The sequence below is a fragment of the Falco peregrinus genome, chromosome 8 (genome assembly GCF_023634155.1).
Source record: "Falco peregrinus isolate bFalPer1 chromosome 8, bFalPer1.pri, whole genome shotgun sequence".
In the NCBI taxonomy this organism is placed as follows: Eukaryota; Metazoa; Chordata; class Aves; order Falconiformes; family Falconidae; genus Falco; species Falco peregrinus.
Window position 1 is genome coordinate 32,749,179 of NC_073728.1, and position 16,616 is coordinate 32,765,794.

General features: G+C 46.8%; 1 protein-coding gene across 8 annotated transcripts in view; it reads left to right on the forward strand.

Moving 5' to 3' along the window:
• The window catches only part of KALRN (kalirin RhoGEF kinase), a 528,424-nt gene that overhangs the window by 505,313 nt on the left and 6,495 nt on the right, over positions 1-16,616 (forward strand). For 7 of the 8 annotated variants that reach the window (XM_055811375.1, XM_055811371.1, XM_055811370.1 and 4 more), the window contains 8 exons: positions 5,099-5,126; positions 5,593-5,764; positions 7,915-8,036; positions 9,541-9,672; positions 11,422-11,586; positions 12,485-12,563; positions 13,746-13,946; positions 14,865-15,003. In XM_055811375.1, coding sequence (XP_055667350.1) covers positions 5,099-5,126; positions 5,593-5,764; positions 7,915-8,036; positions 9,541-9,672; positions 11,422-11,586; positions 12,485-12,563; positions 13,746-13,946; positions 14,865-15,003 — 1,038 coding nt within the window. Of the gene's footprint in view, positions 1-5,098; positions 5,127-5,592; positions 5,765-7,914; positions 8,037-9,540; positions 9,673-11,421; positions 11,587-12,484; positions 12,564-13,745; positions 13,947-14,864; positions 15,004-16,616 lie in introns of those variants that run through there. The other variant, XR_008748289.1, reaches the window with a different exon arrangement.

Sequence of the window (16,616 nt, forward strand, 5' to 3'; positions counted from 1 at the left end):
AATGTGGCATTGGAAAATTCTGGGCATCCACTGGGACCTGCTGGGTGTTGCGTGTGTCTGGGCTGGGCTCAGGCCTCCTGCAGGGGGGTGGGTTAGGCACGGCGAGGACGTCTCTGCAACGGAGAAGCAAACCCTGGCCAAGGCAGCCGAGCTGCGCTTGCAGAGCATTTCAGGGCTGGCCCTTGGCACTGCGGAATGATTTCTCGTTCCCCACCAGACACAGCACGTGTGGACAGATGAAAGATAAGCTCTTGCTAAGAATTAGGGCGGTTGGAGTCACTTTGCAAGTGGACTGTGCCGCTACTGCTGCAGATGTATTTCTATCTTTATAATGTGAGCCTAGCAAACCAGGGGAAAAAGTGGCCCAGTACTGCAGAATGCTGAGTTGCTGGATGCAGCAGCTATGCTGCTTTTCTAAAGCCTGTTACACCGAGTTACGCTGAAGTCATTTAGATCTAAGTCACTTAGATCCCTGCAGGTCCCCAAAGGCATTCAAGTACGCGCCTTGCATGCCTTTCTTGGTTTGAGACCCGAAGCAGCGCTGGCTGGAGGATGGAGAAGCAAGGTCTATTTCTGGGGTTTTTATTGAATAACCCTGACCCGTCCTCCCATATCTTTATCTCCTCCCCCTCCCCCTTCCCTCCAGCTCCCTGGCTTTGTGTTAGTCCCCACATCACTTGAGCAGAGGCCGTTTTGTGGTCTCTGCCTTTCTCACCCTCTGAGGTTTCCTCTTTCACCCATCACCGTACAGGGAACAGAAGCTCTCCTGGCCGCAGAGGGAGCGTTGTGAGTGTTCACCTACCCTGGACCAGGCTAGAGGTATTTCATCTATTGGAAAAAGTAAATCTATCTCACTTCAACTAAATTTATGTTCCTAGGAAAATAGAGCCAGCTGTGCTTCTTACCTGAGGAGCGACTGCATTGCCAGCCGGGTTTCATCCCTTAGGGTGTGTGTCTACCTGCTGTGGACTGATGGAAGATGGTGTGAGAAGGTTTTGCACTGGATAGTTCCATCCCTGTGAGTTTCTTTGCTGGCAGGCCAGCCTGGCAGCCACAGTGGTGCAGGTGGTGTTTGCTGGGATTTCTTCAGGGAGCCCTTCTCAGCGTGAGACCCCAGGCCACCTTCTCCCACTCCTGGCTGCTGTGGCCGGGGTGCTCAGCTGAGGGCTGGGAGGTCCTCCTGCAAACGGCTACAGACTGCGCAGGGTCTCACGGCTCAGCCTTGTGTCGCTTTTCAGAAGACAAGTAAAACTCCACAAAAGCCACATAACCAGCAGGGTTTTTTCCCACCTGGTAATCTCAAAGCAGTGCAGAGCATTCCCAGAGGGAGTGATGCACAGAAGTCAGGGCTGCTGCATCAGCCCCGCAACCACCACCACTGCCCTTTGGCTTGTATGGGAGCACCCTACGGTGAGCAGGGGCTTAAAAAGGGGGGAAAACATGCTGGAGAGAGTGGTCTTTCACATCATTTTCTCAGAGGGAGAAGTCCCTTGGATTTGGAGCCCATTGTGTTGCCCATGTGAGCATCTCTGGCAGCATCATGTGCCACAGGTGCAGCATCCTGGCCCCCGAGCCTTGGTGGCTGCCAGGGAGCTGCATCCCCTGCCTGCAATCCCCTTCCAGTGTACGGCACCTCACTCTGCTTGCCAGCAGCCTGTCCCAGGCCCCTTGCTGGCAGGAATTTCTGCTCTTAGAGCAATGCAGCCTGATTTTTGACTCTTTGTAAAATCTCTGAGAAAAAGAGAATTGGGAGGAGCTACTTGCATGGATTTTAACAGTGTTTCCAGCTTTTTGCACACACCATCATTTTCAAGATGCTCTGGAAAGTGCTTGACAAATTTTTCCATAAGGGAAAACAGCCGTGGCACCAGCAAGAGGCTGTGTGGACAAGCGGTACATGAGCTCCTGTCCTCCGAGGGCTCTGCGGCCAGGCTCTGCAGACGTCCTCTCCACCCACAGGTATTAAAAACCTATTTGGCAAATGAAGAAGTCCCCTCCAAATCCTAGAAGAACTCCGTGGAGTCTGTCATCTCCTGCCATCCATCCTTAGCCTGGGAACCTGGCCAGCATGCAGAGAAAGGTAGCAAAGCCCCAGGGCCTGGGAGCGAACCTGGGAGCCAGCGGAGCTGGATTTGGCTGCAGACCTGGCTATGAATCTTTGCTTTCCTGTTTCTGCCCTTCTCACCCCACCATTTGACCTCCTCCTTCAATGCAGACCAAATCCCGTTCCCTAATTAAGTGATGTATTAAATCACTTTGGTAGTACTTAAACATTCTCGTATGCAAACAGGCTTTTATTTTTGTCTAAACTTAAAGCAGGCAAAAGCTGCAACATGGCTTTGGGGGGTGTTGTTGGGTAACATATTATTAATTAACAGGTGAAGCAAAGGAAATGTCAATTTTACCCATAGACTCTTTCAATATTATCTAGCAGTGGTAATTTTCTTTCTGATATTCTCATGGTGAGGCAAGGGGGAAAAAAATTGGTAAGACAATTATTATAAATGATTGTGCCTTGGAAGTCATTAGAAATGTAGCATTATTTATAGATATATCCATTACATTCATCATTGTAGCTGCCTGTTCTAATGGATCCTTTGGAGTTGTAAAATTAATATAGACTGTTAGGAGTGTTTCTTTCTCCTGATCTCTAATCCTACAGGGATGGAAATTGGCGAATAATAAAGGAATCTAGTGCATGCTGCAGTGAAGAATGGGGAGAGCTTAGGAGGGTAGATGTGTATTCCAGTTAAGCCAAAAACTACCGAAATGAAGATGTATGTGCAAATGAGCTGATGCCTGGGGTTACTCAGCTGATAAGTAGATGGGCTCACTGAGTGAAAAGTGGCAAGCAGTGGTTACCCACAGAGAAGCTTTTTCTTCCTTTGATGTGTTGTGTGAGCGATGCAATGTAATCACAAAGATCCACCTCTCCTTTTCCATCTGCACAGGTGGGAGAGATGTTCTTTATCCAGTGCCCTCTTGTGCCCCCATTTCTTCCTGCCTGTGGGATCCAGGGGACTGTATGTGGGTGCTGGACCCTGTGGAGCAGCAGTCACTGCCTCTGAGTCCCTTCAGCCTCTTGGAGGCTCCTGGGGTGGCTGGCCAGAGGTCCGTGTCCTTGTGTCAGTGCCTAGCTGCACCTTTCAGATGGGGCTTTGTGCATCGCAAGTGAAGCCCGGGCCAGGAGGTGCAGCCAGGAGGAAAACCTGACACAGGATCGAAAGAGCCTGGGTCACTCTATCACCCAGTCAGGGTCCTGCCCACTGAGCCAAGCCATGCCATCCCATTGCAGAGGTGGCATGCTCTCTTGCACCCTCCCCAGTGGCAGAGATGCCCCAAACGTAGCTTTGAAAAATAAGAAGCCCTAATTAGAGTAGAAGTGCTCAGAGAGTCCTCTCCAGGATGTAGGCAGAGGCTGGCTCCTTCCAGGAGCTGGGAATGAGATGTTTGAAATCTCAGTGCTCTGGAGAGCATGCGAGAGTCCAAACCATCACACTTTTGGCCACCAGGTTGGCCTTTTGGACTGACTGGCTGCATGCTAGGGACTGAAACCTGCTTTGCCCACAAGCAGCAGCCCCTGCTTGTTTCTGGAATGCAGAGTATAAAGCACTAGTACTGACCAGTTGTTTCAGCTGGTACCATGAATGTTGTGTTCTCTGTGGATGTGTCCCAAAGGATCAAATTCTGCCTATTGCTAGGACAAAGGATAACTCTCAGTCTCATATGGCACGGAATTTTGTTGATGTAAGGTATGTTTCTATGGGGAAAAAATGAACTACTGTGAGTGGCGAGTCCATGTTATGCCTGGTTCGTTTGGTCCTTCTGGTGGTGATAGGGGAAAGCAGACCCTGTGGTGTCAGTGCTGGCACCAGAGGTTTGCCTGGGGCTGTGAAGGACTGTGGAACCAGAATAAATCTGAATATGCTCAAGTGCTTCCTTGAATGGCACCCTGAGCCATTCATCTTGGAAAACTATTTATAAAGTCAAAGTGTAAATATAAATCTTGAAGAGGTATCTACATTAATTTTAATGGTTATTGCTTCTGCTTTGTGGCCTGGTTTCTGACCGTCTGCAAAAACTCCCATCAGCTTTGGCAGACCATGAATTAGGTCACTGCTTCATTGCTGTCTTCCAAAATAGCTCTGAAATAGATAGTAACAAAGATATTTAAGGCGAGATAAACCACACTGATGTCTATGTGCTTGATAGCAAATTATCAGTTTGAATTTGGATAACAAGGCCTTATGAGATTATTAAAATAGTTAATGAGGCTCCAGCGCCGGCAGCGGCTGCAGCGACACTACTATGTAGTGAGGATCGATTCTTCATGTAAGAACTTAGTCTTTGCTTTTCCCAACTTTGCTTCTGGGGTTACATGAGCAAATTGGCATATATAGGTCACAGACACACAGTAGCTTTTCAAGTCTCTGCTAGCTTGATCAATTAACTAGTTAGATAAAATAACTCTCAGTTATCCAAACCTAGTTTCAAGTTGGAAAGTTTCCAGCAGTCCAACGCAGTGAGTAAAATTTTACTCATTGTGATCGACTGAGAGTTCTTGCAGGACTGATACTTGCCAGTAGGCAAAAATAAGGCCATATTTGTGTTTTAGTGCTTTATCTTTTTTCCCTGAAGCTGAGCAGAAGTTACAAGACATCTTCCCAAAGCTGGTTAGTGGACAGAGTGCTGGTGAGATGCCGCAGGTGTGTGGTGACCACAGGTGCTGCATGAGCTCCACAGGGTCTGGAGCTGGGCACAAACCATCTCTGGGAAGAAGAGTTAATGTCTTGAGCGTTACCACCCAAGCAAAGAGAAAGCATGTCCACCCTCCTCACTCTTAGTGTCGTGCCTGTTACCAGGGATGCTTTATCAGAGTTCCAGATGCCATAGCTTTCATTTGCTTCCCCAGCTGTGCAGGGGCTTGTTCTATTGTCACCAGAGCTTGCTGCACCTGCTGGTTGTTAGAAGTTGCTTGTAGCCCTTGGTCCGTGCTTCTGCGGTTCTGATGAGGTTCACCATCGTACCTTGTGAAACCAGACGTCTCTTTGTCACTGTCCAAAAAAAATAAATGCTTTTGTTTCTTTGTATTTTACAGATAATCAACCCCAATTTCATTCAAGAAGGTGAGTTAAGGACAGCTGTGCACTGACTGGCACGGAGGGGCATGTCAGCAGCTGTGATTTACTCTGGTGCAACAGCACGCTCTGCACCCACCAGCGTTTACAGCAAAGCAGCTCCCCACTGCCCAGTCCCCAGGGAAAGCGGCCTTCCTGCTGGCTGCTTGGCTTAGACAGCCCGGGGCCATGGGCAAGGCTGAGCCCCCCAAATCCACCTTCATAAAGTCTCACCCTCCTGCCAGAGCACAGGGCTGGGGGATGGACAGTCCCCGCCACCTCCTTCTCTGCCCTGTGGGCAGCTGGCTTTTAGTGAGGGGGGAGTTTTGGTAACATAATCCCAGGACCCCCCAGCTGTTTGGTGCCCAGATCCCATAGTTGGTCCTGTAATGTATTCTCTAGGCTTGCATGGGGAACATCCTCACCTGTAGATTAAAAGAAGGTGTCATGCGTGTAACCCCATGTTTTTTTTCAGTGGCTCCAGAGTTTCTTGTGCCATTAGTGGACATTACCTGCCTGCTCGGCGACACAGTGATGCTGCAGTGCAAAGTCTGTGGACGGCCCAAACCAACTATAACCTGGAAAGGACCAGATCAGAACATTCTTGACAATGACAGCAGCACAGCCACTTACACAGTGTCATCCTGGTAAGGTCCTGCCTGTGAATCCCAGCATAGCTGGTCGGGATGGTCACGTTGCCCTCAAATATGGCACCAGTCAGGCTACAATACTCATTAGAAATGGAGTTAATCTTGTCTGGCATGATGTACTGGCCCATTGCTGCACCACATGTCAGCTAGAAAGGGTCAGACTTTGGGGTTTGGGTATCTCTATCATTTCCCAAGTTGACATAGGATACGTCCACAAAGTCTGTTGCTGGCAGACATGAGCTTGCTCCTGTTGACCTCCTGAGCCAGCTGCAAGCCAGAAGCCGGAATGTTTCCAGCTTACTAGTTTGGCTAATACTGCCTTCGTGTTGCTGGGGCTTCTCTGCTTGAACTGATGCCATGCTGACCTTTGGTAGGAACAGGAGTTGGGCAGAGCAAGCCCTCACCAGCTTGCAACACCCATGTCATTGGGTGTTTTCTCATGAGCAGAGGTGGTAACTCCTGTAGTTTTCCTGAGCCCTTCCTCATCTTTTCCTAAAAGAGCCTACATGTGCTCCTGGGAAGGCTACATCTGGCTGTGCTTGGACAAAAAGGTGCTTGTCAAGATGTTCCTGGCCTGGCTAGCAGGGAGGAAAGCCATCTTTACGACAAGCACTGGGAAGATCCAAAAAGATCTGGAGTTGAATTCAGGTCAGGGAACAGCCTGGATGCTCATCTGCAGCTTATATAAGGGATTTGGGGCAAACTGCTGTGGAAATCTCTGGGAGACAATCTTTCATGTAAACTTTTCAGCACTTCTGGCTCAGGGAATCCAGGGAGTACAAAGTCACTGGAAGTTACAAATGAACACTAAGAGAGAACGGATTTTGTATGTTCTATAAAAAAAATTACATATGATCAAGAGCTTCCTTCAGAGATCATTAGCTTGTGCAGCTGCCCCAGAGCACCCAAAATTGTCTTTTTAGCCATTACTCAGTAGATTGCTAGTGCCTTATCTTTGGGGTCTGGCTGGAGTTGGGATGAGGGGATATTGCCATACAAGATTCTGTTTTCCATCAGAGTCTTTCGCCTGTGCATTGGCTCCCTGTGCACTATCAGCACTTGTATTGTCTTGTTACTCTTATATATTTTACAGTGGAGACACTGCTTGCCAAGGAGAGGCCCAGCAGACCAGTGGCTGTCTTACAAATCTTGCTGGCATGAGTGGCCAGATTATGGGGGAAGGGGATATTTCTGTCCTGTTTCAAACCAGCACAGTCAGACCAGCAAAGGCCACAGTGTCCAGGCAGTTACACCAGCACCACATCCTTCAGCAGTTTCCGATAGCTTACACATTCAAGAATTAGTTTACTTTAGCCATCAAGGGAATTTATTGCTGGCTCTAAGCTGGGTCTCCAGTACGGCTAAAGCAGTTACACAAGCAAAATCCTTTAATTCAGGCCAACTCCCTTAAATTGCATATTGAAGACTGCAGTATGCAAACTGAAGTGACTATGTACAGACCTGCTATAAATTCACCAGACTCCGTAGAGCTGTTTGTTTTCTCAGATTGGCCCAAAGATTGAGTGTCTCTCATGAACTCAGCACTGGCGTTCTTTATCCCTAGCTGTTGTGAGATGTCTAGCCGTCCCCCTGGGGGCCTGGCAGCCACATTAGATCAACAGCGTGTGTTCCAGGAGTCTGAAGCTCCCCAGAAATGTCAGGCACCCTGCACTGTGTGACCACCTTCTGCATCCGTGGGAAGCGCAATTTGTCTGGTGTCTGTTGGACTTAACTGCAGAGGCACGGCAGCTCAGCATCTCCTCAGATAGGAAAGATGTGCTTGGGGAAATCTTTCCAGATATGTGGAGGCTAAGCATCCAGTTCTGGACAGGCACAACAAATGTTCAGCTTCTGGACTTTGTTTGCTGCTTGAGTCGCTAGAGATGCTTCCCCATCTCCTCTGAGGCCACAGCAGACAAGTAGATTTGCCTAGCAGGCAATCTGGACCATTCGGCTTGAAGGTTTCATTAACAGCTTAATCCTGATATATGGGGTGGGGGTTGTATTTGGGTACCAGATTGCTGGAGGGATATTCCTTTAAATGAGTTAACAGGATTTGTGTTTGTAACGAGGCAGGGCAGGAACTGGTATAAGAAGCATTAGCAAGTGAAGCAGCGCTTTATAACGGGGGTTTCCTGCACCCACAGTGACTCTGGGGAGCTGACCTTGAAGATCTGCAACCTGATGCCTCAGGACAGTGGCATTTACACCTGTGTGGCAACCAACGAACACGGAACCGCATCAACCTCTGCAACCATCAAAGTTCAAGGTAGCACATCTGACCTTAACACCCAGGATTTTTCCTGCACGGGGTCCCTTGGTGGGGGCTGGGAGCACACAGGAATAGCCAGTGCAAAGTCAGCCGGACGCGGAGCTGTGCCAGGTAAATTGAGACGTTAAAATCATACAACCGTTCCTCAGCCAAGACTCCCACTGATGGCTGAAGGCATTGCAGACTCTTTGCGCTTGATTAAGTCGTCTGATCATAAGCATCACATCTGGGAAATGAAAATGTGTTGGCACTGGTTCAGCTCCTGCATCCTGTTCGCAGCACTGCTTCCCAGGGGCTTGGTAAGGTCGGCTGGGGGAAGCTGAGCTCCCTCGGGCTGCTGAGCCTCTGGGGATGACCCCCGGGCTGCCCACAGGGAGCTCTGAGCTTCAGAGTCTGCCTGGAGCCGGGGGACCTGGGATCCCACAACACTGATTCTCAGCATCCCTTCCCTGTCGGGGACAGGGGAGGCGAGAGTAAGGTTTGGCCTGGATGAACTGCTCTGCGGGGTTTCAACTTGGAGACGTATCTCTGAGCCTGAATTCTCAGTGCTGCAATTAGTGACCCATCTAATTGTAATGAATATGAAATGATGAGTTGATGCTCGTGACCTCTAGCTCTGGGAAGGGATCTGTTAGCATGAGAGATGAGGGGTGCCTGCTGCGTTGAAGGGGATGGCACAGAAATTAATGTCTAATGAGTGGCTTACAGACGCAAGAGTGTCACAAGCATTTAGAAGTTGATTTGTTCGGTGTCACAAACTGCCCTAGAGATATAATTCCCCCAATTTATCCAAGTTAGTGGCTACACTAACTACTCCTGTGCTGAAGGAGCCCTGAGCAAAGCACAGAACTACTGGTCGTTTGTCAATCTGCTGCCAAACATACCAAGAACACAAAGCGCTCTGAATGCCTTGCTTGTATCGCTTTTGGACACTTCAACAGTAACTGTCTCCCCACCTCCTCACTCGCTGCTTGGTGAAGCCCATAGTAATATTTGTTTTCCTCACTTCCGTGGGCTTTGCATCAGGTCTTGAGCTGGAGCAAAAATTAGCAGCAGAAGGTAGCAGGTAAAGAGTCCCTGCCTTCACAGCAGCTGAGCTCAGATGGACTCTCTACACCTGAGGGGTGATTCTCCCAGCCAGTCTCGCAGGGAGCTCTCCGGGGCACCGCAGTGCAGTTGACCACCAGCTGTGGGCAAGAAGAAATCCCCCCCTGTGCTGCAGTACTGTGAGACCATGCAGAGGCAGCAGGGCTTACGAGCAGCACAGTTCTCTCCTAGCTGCTAGTATGGAAGTATCAGACTCACGGTGGTGGGTGAATGGGACAGTGACATTGCCTTTCCTCTGGTTGTGCTGGTAGCCCAGTGCAAACCAGAGTTCTCCTTCTGCAAGGGGCAGCTGCCCCATAGTGACCTGATGTACCTGGTACACCTGATCTGCAGAATAAAGCCCTAGCACTTGTTGATGTGATGCTGGACTTGGTGCTTGTTTTCTCTTCCCAAGGTGTCCCAGCTGCCCCAAATCGCCCCATTGCTCAGGAGAGAAGCTGCACTTCTGTGATCCTACGCTGGCTACCCCCATCCAGTACAGGCAATTGCACCATCTCAGGCTACACTGTGGAGTACAGGGAAGAAGGTAAATGCTTTGAACTGTGCTCACTGGCTGGGAGAATAAGAACAAAGTAAGCCTCCTTTATCGCACAACAAGTCCCAAAAGCATCCATGCCACCACTGGGGTGCCACTAGGTGCTGCTCAGAGAACCCAAAGTCTAAGGCCAAAAGAAGCCCTTCTGTCCTCCAGTCCAACTTCTCATATATTACAGACCTTTCTGTTCCCTCCAGTCACTTACAGCAAGTTAAGTGTGCCAAGCTAAAACATATCCACCACTAAGGAATCCTTTCATCATTTGTGTTTCACCACTGCGGTATCCATCCTTTCTGGTGGATGTTTCCTGGGAATTGCAAAATCAAAGTAGCCTCGTTATTTTTTTGAAATGGGTAGAGTTGCAGATCCCTGCATACTTTTCAAGCTCAGCTCAGAAACCATTTATTCTTAAATCCAACCATCCTTTCCCCCTGAATAATCAAATAGATATTAAATGCACTGTTTTCCCAATATGCGCAGGCATGTGCTCTTGAAAAGGGCACAAATTTGAAATTATTCACATCCCTTTTTGCAAGGTGTGAGGGTCCCTGGACAGTAAACTTTGCCTTAGGTATGTGATCTCTGTTTTTTTCCCCTTCATCCTTCAAAAAATCCTACCTCATGTTAGTAAATGTGCAAACTTAATCACTCCATCATATTAATAACTTCTCTTCTCTGCCTTGACCCTCACTGTGCCATCAGTGTGACTGGCATTTTTGTGAAAGACTAAAAGCTCTTTATTAACAACAGCCACTAGAACAAACAGCAAAAAAGCAGCAGTGCTGTCAGTGTTCAGTATTCCTCCCACTCCAAAGGAATCACTGACTCTTCCCTGTAAAACCAGCCTTGACCTTGTGAGACCTGGCAATCAGAATTTGCCCACAACACACACAACATATACGGGTCATGGCAAATAATGTAAGAAGCCCTGAAATTACTAAAATAAGATAAAATTTTACATATTCTTGAAAGAAATCATAGGCTGTGACAGGGCTTAGTGTCACAGGGGTCCTTTTCTTTCCTGTGACCCAGTGCAGATGAATAAAGTATTGCTTCTTTGGATGCCACAGGTTAGGCAATGGTTAGGTGGGGTTGTTAGGAGAAGGAACACGACAGACATTTCTTTGCTGCAGTCCTGCTCATCTGCAAAAAAATCCATACTAAGCCTCAGAAAGCTGGTTCTCCTCTTGCAGCTCCAGGATTCACTGTAGTCACCATGTCTCCCAAAAAAAGACTTTGTCTGCAAAAGCACTTGGATTGCACTGACGCTCTGTCTTAGCTTCATCTGGGACTGCCTTGTCCTTTTTTTTTTTTCTTTTTTTTTTTTTCTGTATTTCTGCTACTGTTTTTCTCATAGCAGAGCTGTCATCAAATCAGTCCTCCATTCCTGCCTTATCACGCTGCCCTCCGACATCACTTGTAGCACACAGCCACAGCTAGACTGCTGGAGCGATCAACCCTGGGCTGTGTTTTTTCTATTGTTATCAGTCAAGTGAGGGGCATTTCCTTCTTCCCTCATTTAGCCAGGCTGGAAGGGGGCTGCAACACAAAATAGCTTCCTGTGGTCCAGTTCTGGTTTAACAGAAATACATCAGTCTGCCATAACACTGTCTTTTAAAAACCCCATGGATTTTAACCTCCCAGAGTACTGCATGAGTTGGGCAGAGAAAGCTTCTGCTCTAAGTTGACATATTGATTCTGTTTCCTTCAACTCTCCTTCTCTCTGACTGTAAAACACAGGCTCACAGGTCTGGCAGCAGTCAGTAGCCTCAACTTTGGACACATATCTTGTCATTGAGGACCTGGCCCCAGGCTGCCAGTATCAGTTTCGAGTGAGTGCCAGCAATCCCTGGGGGATCAGCTTGCCCAGCGACCCTTCTGAATTTGTGAGGCTCCCAGAGTATGGTGAGTGGAGACACTGAGGAGGGCTTGATGCACAAATGTGTCCATCCATCTGTGCAGTCTGTATGGTGTGCTTTGATGGGTCTTGATAAAAACATTTATCCTGAACCTGGAAGGAATACAAGAAACAGCCTTTGAGATGCTCAGAGCCAGCTCCTGCCGCTAGAAAGGCTTTTCAGGTCTGCTCCTCCAGCAGGGCTCACAGCCTCCCTCTGTCACAGAAGCTGTTGCAGTTCTCCAGCAGGTCCCTGCTTTCTATCCCAAGACCACTTCCCTTTATCTCTGGGGTCTGTGTCCTGGTTGGTGTCCCCTCTGCCTTTCCAGCAATACCAGCAGCACCAGGGCCTTCTGCTGGGCTACCCAGCTGGGTCTGCAAGTCAGCTTGCAAAACATATCCCCCTGAGAAATGCAGCCAGCATAGGAAGGCTGCAACGAAGGTGAGCCCCCAGTGTGCAGTGCTGCAGGAATTTGGGGTACAGCTCACTCATGGTGTTGTGACCAGAGCCCACATTTCCCCATGTTTTAGCAGCTCTGGTGCGTCACTAGGTCTGTGACTGGCTTGGATAGCCTGTGCTGGATGAAATGAGAGCTCACACAGCATGGCTCTGCCTCCCAGTTACACACAGACGTGGCCTTAGACTGTCCGTGTGGCCCTTCTCAGCCCAAAAATACAAGGACAGATTTAAATCCACCTTATCCATAACCATCCTCTGGGGAGCTCTGGCTTTTAGCAGTCCAACACATTGGAGCTGTGCCTAAGCAGTATGAAACTGGACTCCTAGTGGTAATACTTGCTGTTTTAAGTAACACAGTCTCACATAATTCTAAAATAGGCCATTTATAGTCCACAGGAAACTGTCTTTAACTTTATGCTTTCTTAATGTGCTTTGTTCTCTCAAAGACTCTGCTGCTGATGGTGCCACTATTGCATGGAAGGAAAACTTTGACCTCGCTTATGCAGAGCTGCATGAGATTGGGAGGTAATATTAACCCTGCTTATCACTGCAATAAAACACTGAAACAATGGCTTGAAGCTTTTTCCTTGGAGGAAATTTAGGTTGCTTTTTGTAGTTAGCCTGAAGACTGCTACTCCTTTCAAAGAGCATTGCCCATTAATTACTGATTAAAATACAGACCGGTTAAAATACTGACTAAATTCTGTTTTTCAAGATCAGTTGGGATTTGAGAATTGCAGTTTGGCAAACTTGTGAACAAATTGGGCAGCCAAATCTCTGACAGCCACTGGTAGCTGTCACTGGTATCTCCTCTGTCATCTCGGATTTGATGTGAGCTTTTGAAGTCATGACAATTTGCTGGTTCTGGATAAACTTAGCCCCAAAGCCTGAGTTTGCCGAAGAACTTAGGCATGTGACTGACTTAAATCACATGCCAAAGGGCTTTGCTGATTGGGAGGGTCAGTTAAACAGGAGCCTAAATAGGGGCTGTATAGCTCTGCGCAGAGGACAGATAAGGAACACAGAAACAATTCAGGTTAATGCAATTAGTTCTTCAGCTCAGAGATCAGAGGTGAGTAAGTCTGGGGCTGAAAGAACAGGAGGCTTTCTGGTTCTGTAGAAAGAAGCATGATGTATTGAGAGGCCAAGTTCAGCCCATGGTTTCACTGAGTAGTTTCACTTTCAGGACCAGTACTAGGCACCAGTCTGCATGAGTTTCCTAAATGCTTTCCTGCCAGCTTTTTAGTTAATTTCTTACTGTGTGCCTGAAACAGTGAGACAAAATGATAGGTTAGTGATTATTTAACAAGGCTTTGCTTTTAGTTGTCTGAGAAAGTTTGGGCTTCTTATTAAAGCAACTGGAGAAGGGAGTCTGCTAAAAAAAAGAGAGAAAACCTGTCAAAGTGGTGGCAACTTGAACCCAGGAGAGATTGTTAGAGGACATCAGTATGGCTGCACAAAGCAAAGTGACACCGTTTGCACTCAGTGTTTGCTAATCCCCAAAGAATCTCTACGCCCAGGGTAAGAGATGGAGGCTCTTTGTTCAAAAAAGGTTATGAACAACTTGTTAAATCTGATTCCTTGTGAAATATTAATGTGCTGAATCAAATAACACTTTGAAAATCAGTCTGTTATCCCACTGACAACTAGGTGTGATTTATTCATGAGGCACCTTCGTTATTCTGTGAGTGTTTTTTTTTATTTCAGGGGTCGCTTCTCCATAGTAAAGAAATGCGTTCACAAAGCCACCCGGAAAGACGTTGCTGTGAAATTCATTAGTAAAAAAATGAAAAAGAAAGAGCAGGCAGCACACGAAGCAGCTTTGTTACAGCACTTACAGCATCCTCAGTACATCACTATCCACGATACCTACGAGTCTCCTACTTCTTACATCTTAGTTTTGGAACTGTAAGTACGTGGAGCTTGAATTCAAGTGTCTGGGTAGGAATCACAGCCCTATTAAAGCCAAGGATAAAATTCACCCTGGCTTTAGCAGGGCAAAGAATTTGTCATCTGTTTTTTATAGATTGTGATGTCAAATGAAATAGCCATTTTCTCCAGAGCTTCCACTGCCTCTTCTTTACAGTAAGTAAGATTCAGAGGACAAATAAAACTGCTTTCTACTCCGGTGAAGCTTGGGTAATTGTATCAGCAGTTTGTCCCGTTCAATAGCATCAGATTTACTTGGGCAGTTTTATCTACTTTTTATATTTGAGTAAATGTGTTTCAGCTAGATTGAAGCCTACGCTGTTCTAACACTTCCTGGTGAAAAGCGCTGTTTGGCAACCATGCTGCCGCCCACAAGGAAAAATAGCAACCCAAATCCAAAATGCTTCTTTGTTACAGTATATCCAACAAAGTATATTTGGGGCATTTGATTGTTTATTTATACAGATAAATAAAACTAGGTGGAAAACTTTCATTGGTTTAGTTTTCCCATAGAATGTATTACCAGCCAAAAATGTCAGTGATTTTTCTGCATTATGTAACCAGCTCTATAAGTAAATTGATGAATCCAAATAATTAAGAGGATCTGTTTTCAAAGAAATTGCCTCTGTCTATTGAATCCATCTTTAAGCAAAGGAGTTTACTTTGAGACCGTTGCTGAATTTTTCAAGGACTGGAGATAACAATTAAGGATTAATCATTCTACCACTTCCATGGCCTGCAGTATCTTGAGATATCATTGAATAGTCACCAGATCTTGCATTTTAGTTTCCTCCATTTTTAGGTCATGAAGCTTCCACTGCAATTTTGTTTTCAAATATTAACTGTTCCTAGAGATATTGTGTGATCTTTCATGTGCAGGGGTTGATTTCTTTGTAGGATGGATGATGGTCGTCTCTTAGATTATCTAATGAACCATGATGAACTTATGGAGGAAAAAGTCGCTTTCTATATAAGAGACACAATGGAAGCCTTACAGTATCTTCACAACTGCAGAGTGGCTCACTTAGACATAAAGGTAAGAAGAAAAGAGAATGATGCTACTATTCAGTGCCTTGGTACAGAGAGTTCCCAGCTGCACAGACAGGGAGGAGGCACAGTTTGTGCTGCAAAAAGATGATCACTAAATGGACAAGCACTATCACTCAGACCTATTGACCACAGAAAGGATTCTCTGACCTGCAGCGCAAGGTCTTTTTCTTTGAGATGCACCTGTTTCCTAGATTCACTGGTTTGTTGTCAAGTCCTTTATGGCTGGATTTAATGAAGGAGAAGGAGGATGTCTGAGGCAAAAGTGAGGTGTCACTAGCCCTTGACTGAAGGGGAATTACAACAAAAATCCGTGGGGTATGGTTTGGGCTCACACTTGTACCAGCTTAGCTACCAAGCTTCCTGAGCAGAGCTGGTTTGTGCCCAGGCAGCTCAGGGCAGGTCAGGAGCGTGTCTCTCCCTCACGTCCACAGCAGTGCCCTGGAGAGCCCCAGGGGAGGTAAGGGTGCAGGGGAGCAGGAGGTGGGGAGGGCTGGCAGGGGCCAAGGAAAGCAGCATGCCGCATTGTGCTGCACAGCCTGAGAGGGGAACTGGGAATACACCCAGGGAGAGGTTCACAGGAAGAACAAACTGCATTGTGGAGAAGAAATTCAGGCATTCTCTAATGTCATGCTCAGTTAGATTAGCACAGCTTGTACCTCCTTTTGTTGGCGCACGTGGCAGGAGGCACTGTACTGTCCTGGATTTACATTGTACTTCTGTCCTCGCCACCATCCCAGTTATCTTGGATGACAGAGAATCAGCGATTGAAGTTATGTGTTTTGAGTTTTGTGATCTGCAACATTGATTCTGGTTGCCAGGAATATCAGATAATCTATAATATTTTTCAGGCTTAAATGCCAATTAAAAATGGAGAATGAGAGATTAACTTTCTTGTATAGTGGACAGTCCAGTTCCAAGGAGGTGTCTTCTCAACTCTCCAACCCCCAGGCATGTCAGATGAAGTGATGCTTTCATTCTTCTGATGCCTACTGCCACTGCAAAAAAAAAAAGAAAGATTCCTTTTGTACAGTACCTTAGGTGAGCATTAGTCCCACAAGGCTAAATCATCCTGGTTTCTTTCAATAAGATTGTATTTTCTGCTGTATTTATAGGACCTGTCAAAAAATAGGTATCAATTGGAGGTAAGAAACCGCAGTGAATTTTCTATTTGATCATAAGAAACTTCCCAGAAACAAGCTGGGAAGCCAATTTTCTGTGACCTATTTACAGTTCTCCTGTACATGAGGGATATACTAAATAAAGCACCTTCTGTTGCTAAGTGGAAGCAGGAGATGCATTGGTAGTGACTGCCATGAACTGTCTTGTCCCAGGATTCTGCTCAAGATCCTGTTGATTTTGTCAAGGCAGGGTGCAAGGAAAAGAGCAAGCGGAGAGACTTGAACAGCAGTGTAGTGAACTTTGCTTTATATATATATATATATCCATGAGGCAGCAGTAAAATATGCATGAGGATGAGGGACTTCTACGAGAGAAAAGTGAGTCTGCATAGGGTGAAAGAAAGAAATTCAGAAATCATCTCAGAGCCAACAGAAGAAGAAAAATCCCTGAGTCCCCAGAGCAAAGTATATAGGCAATGTT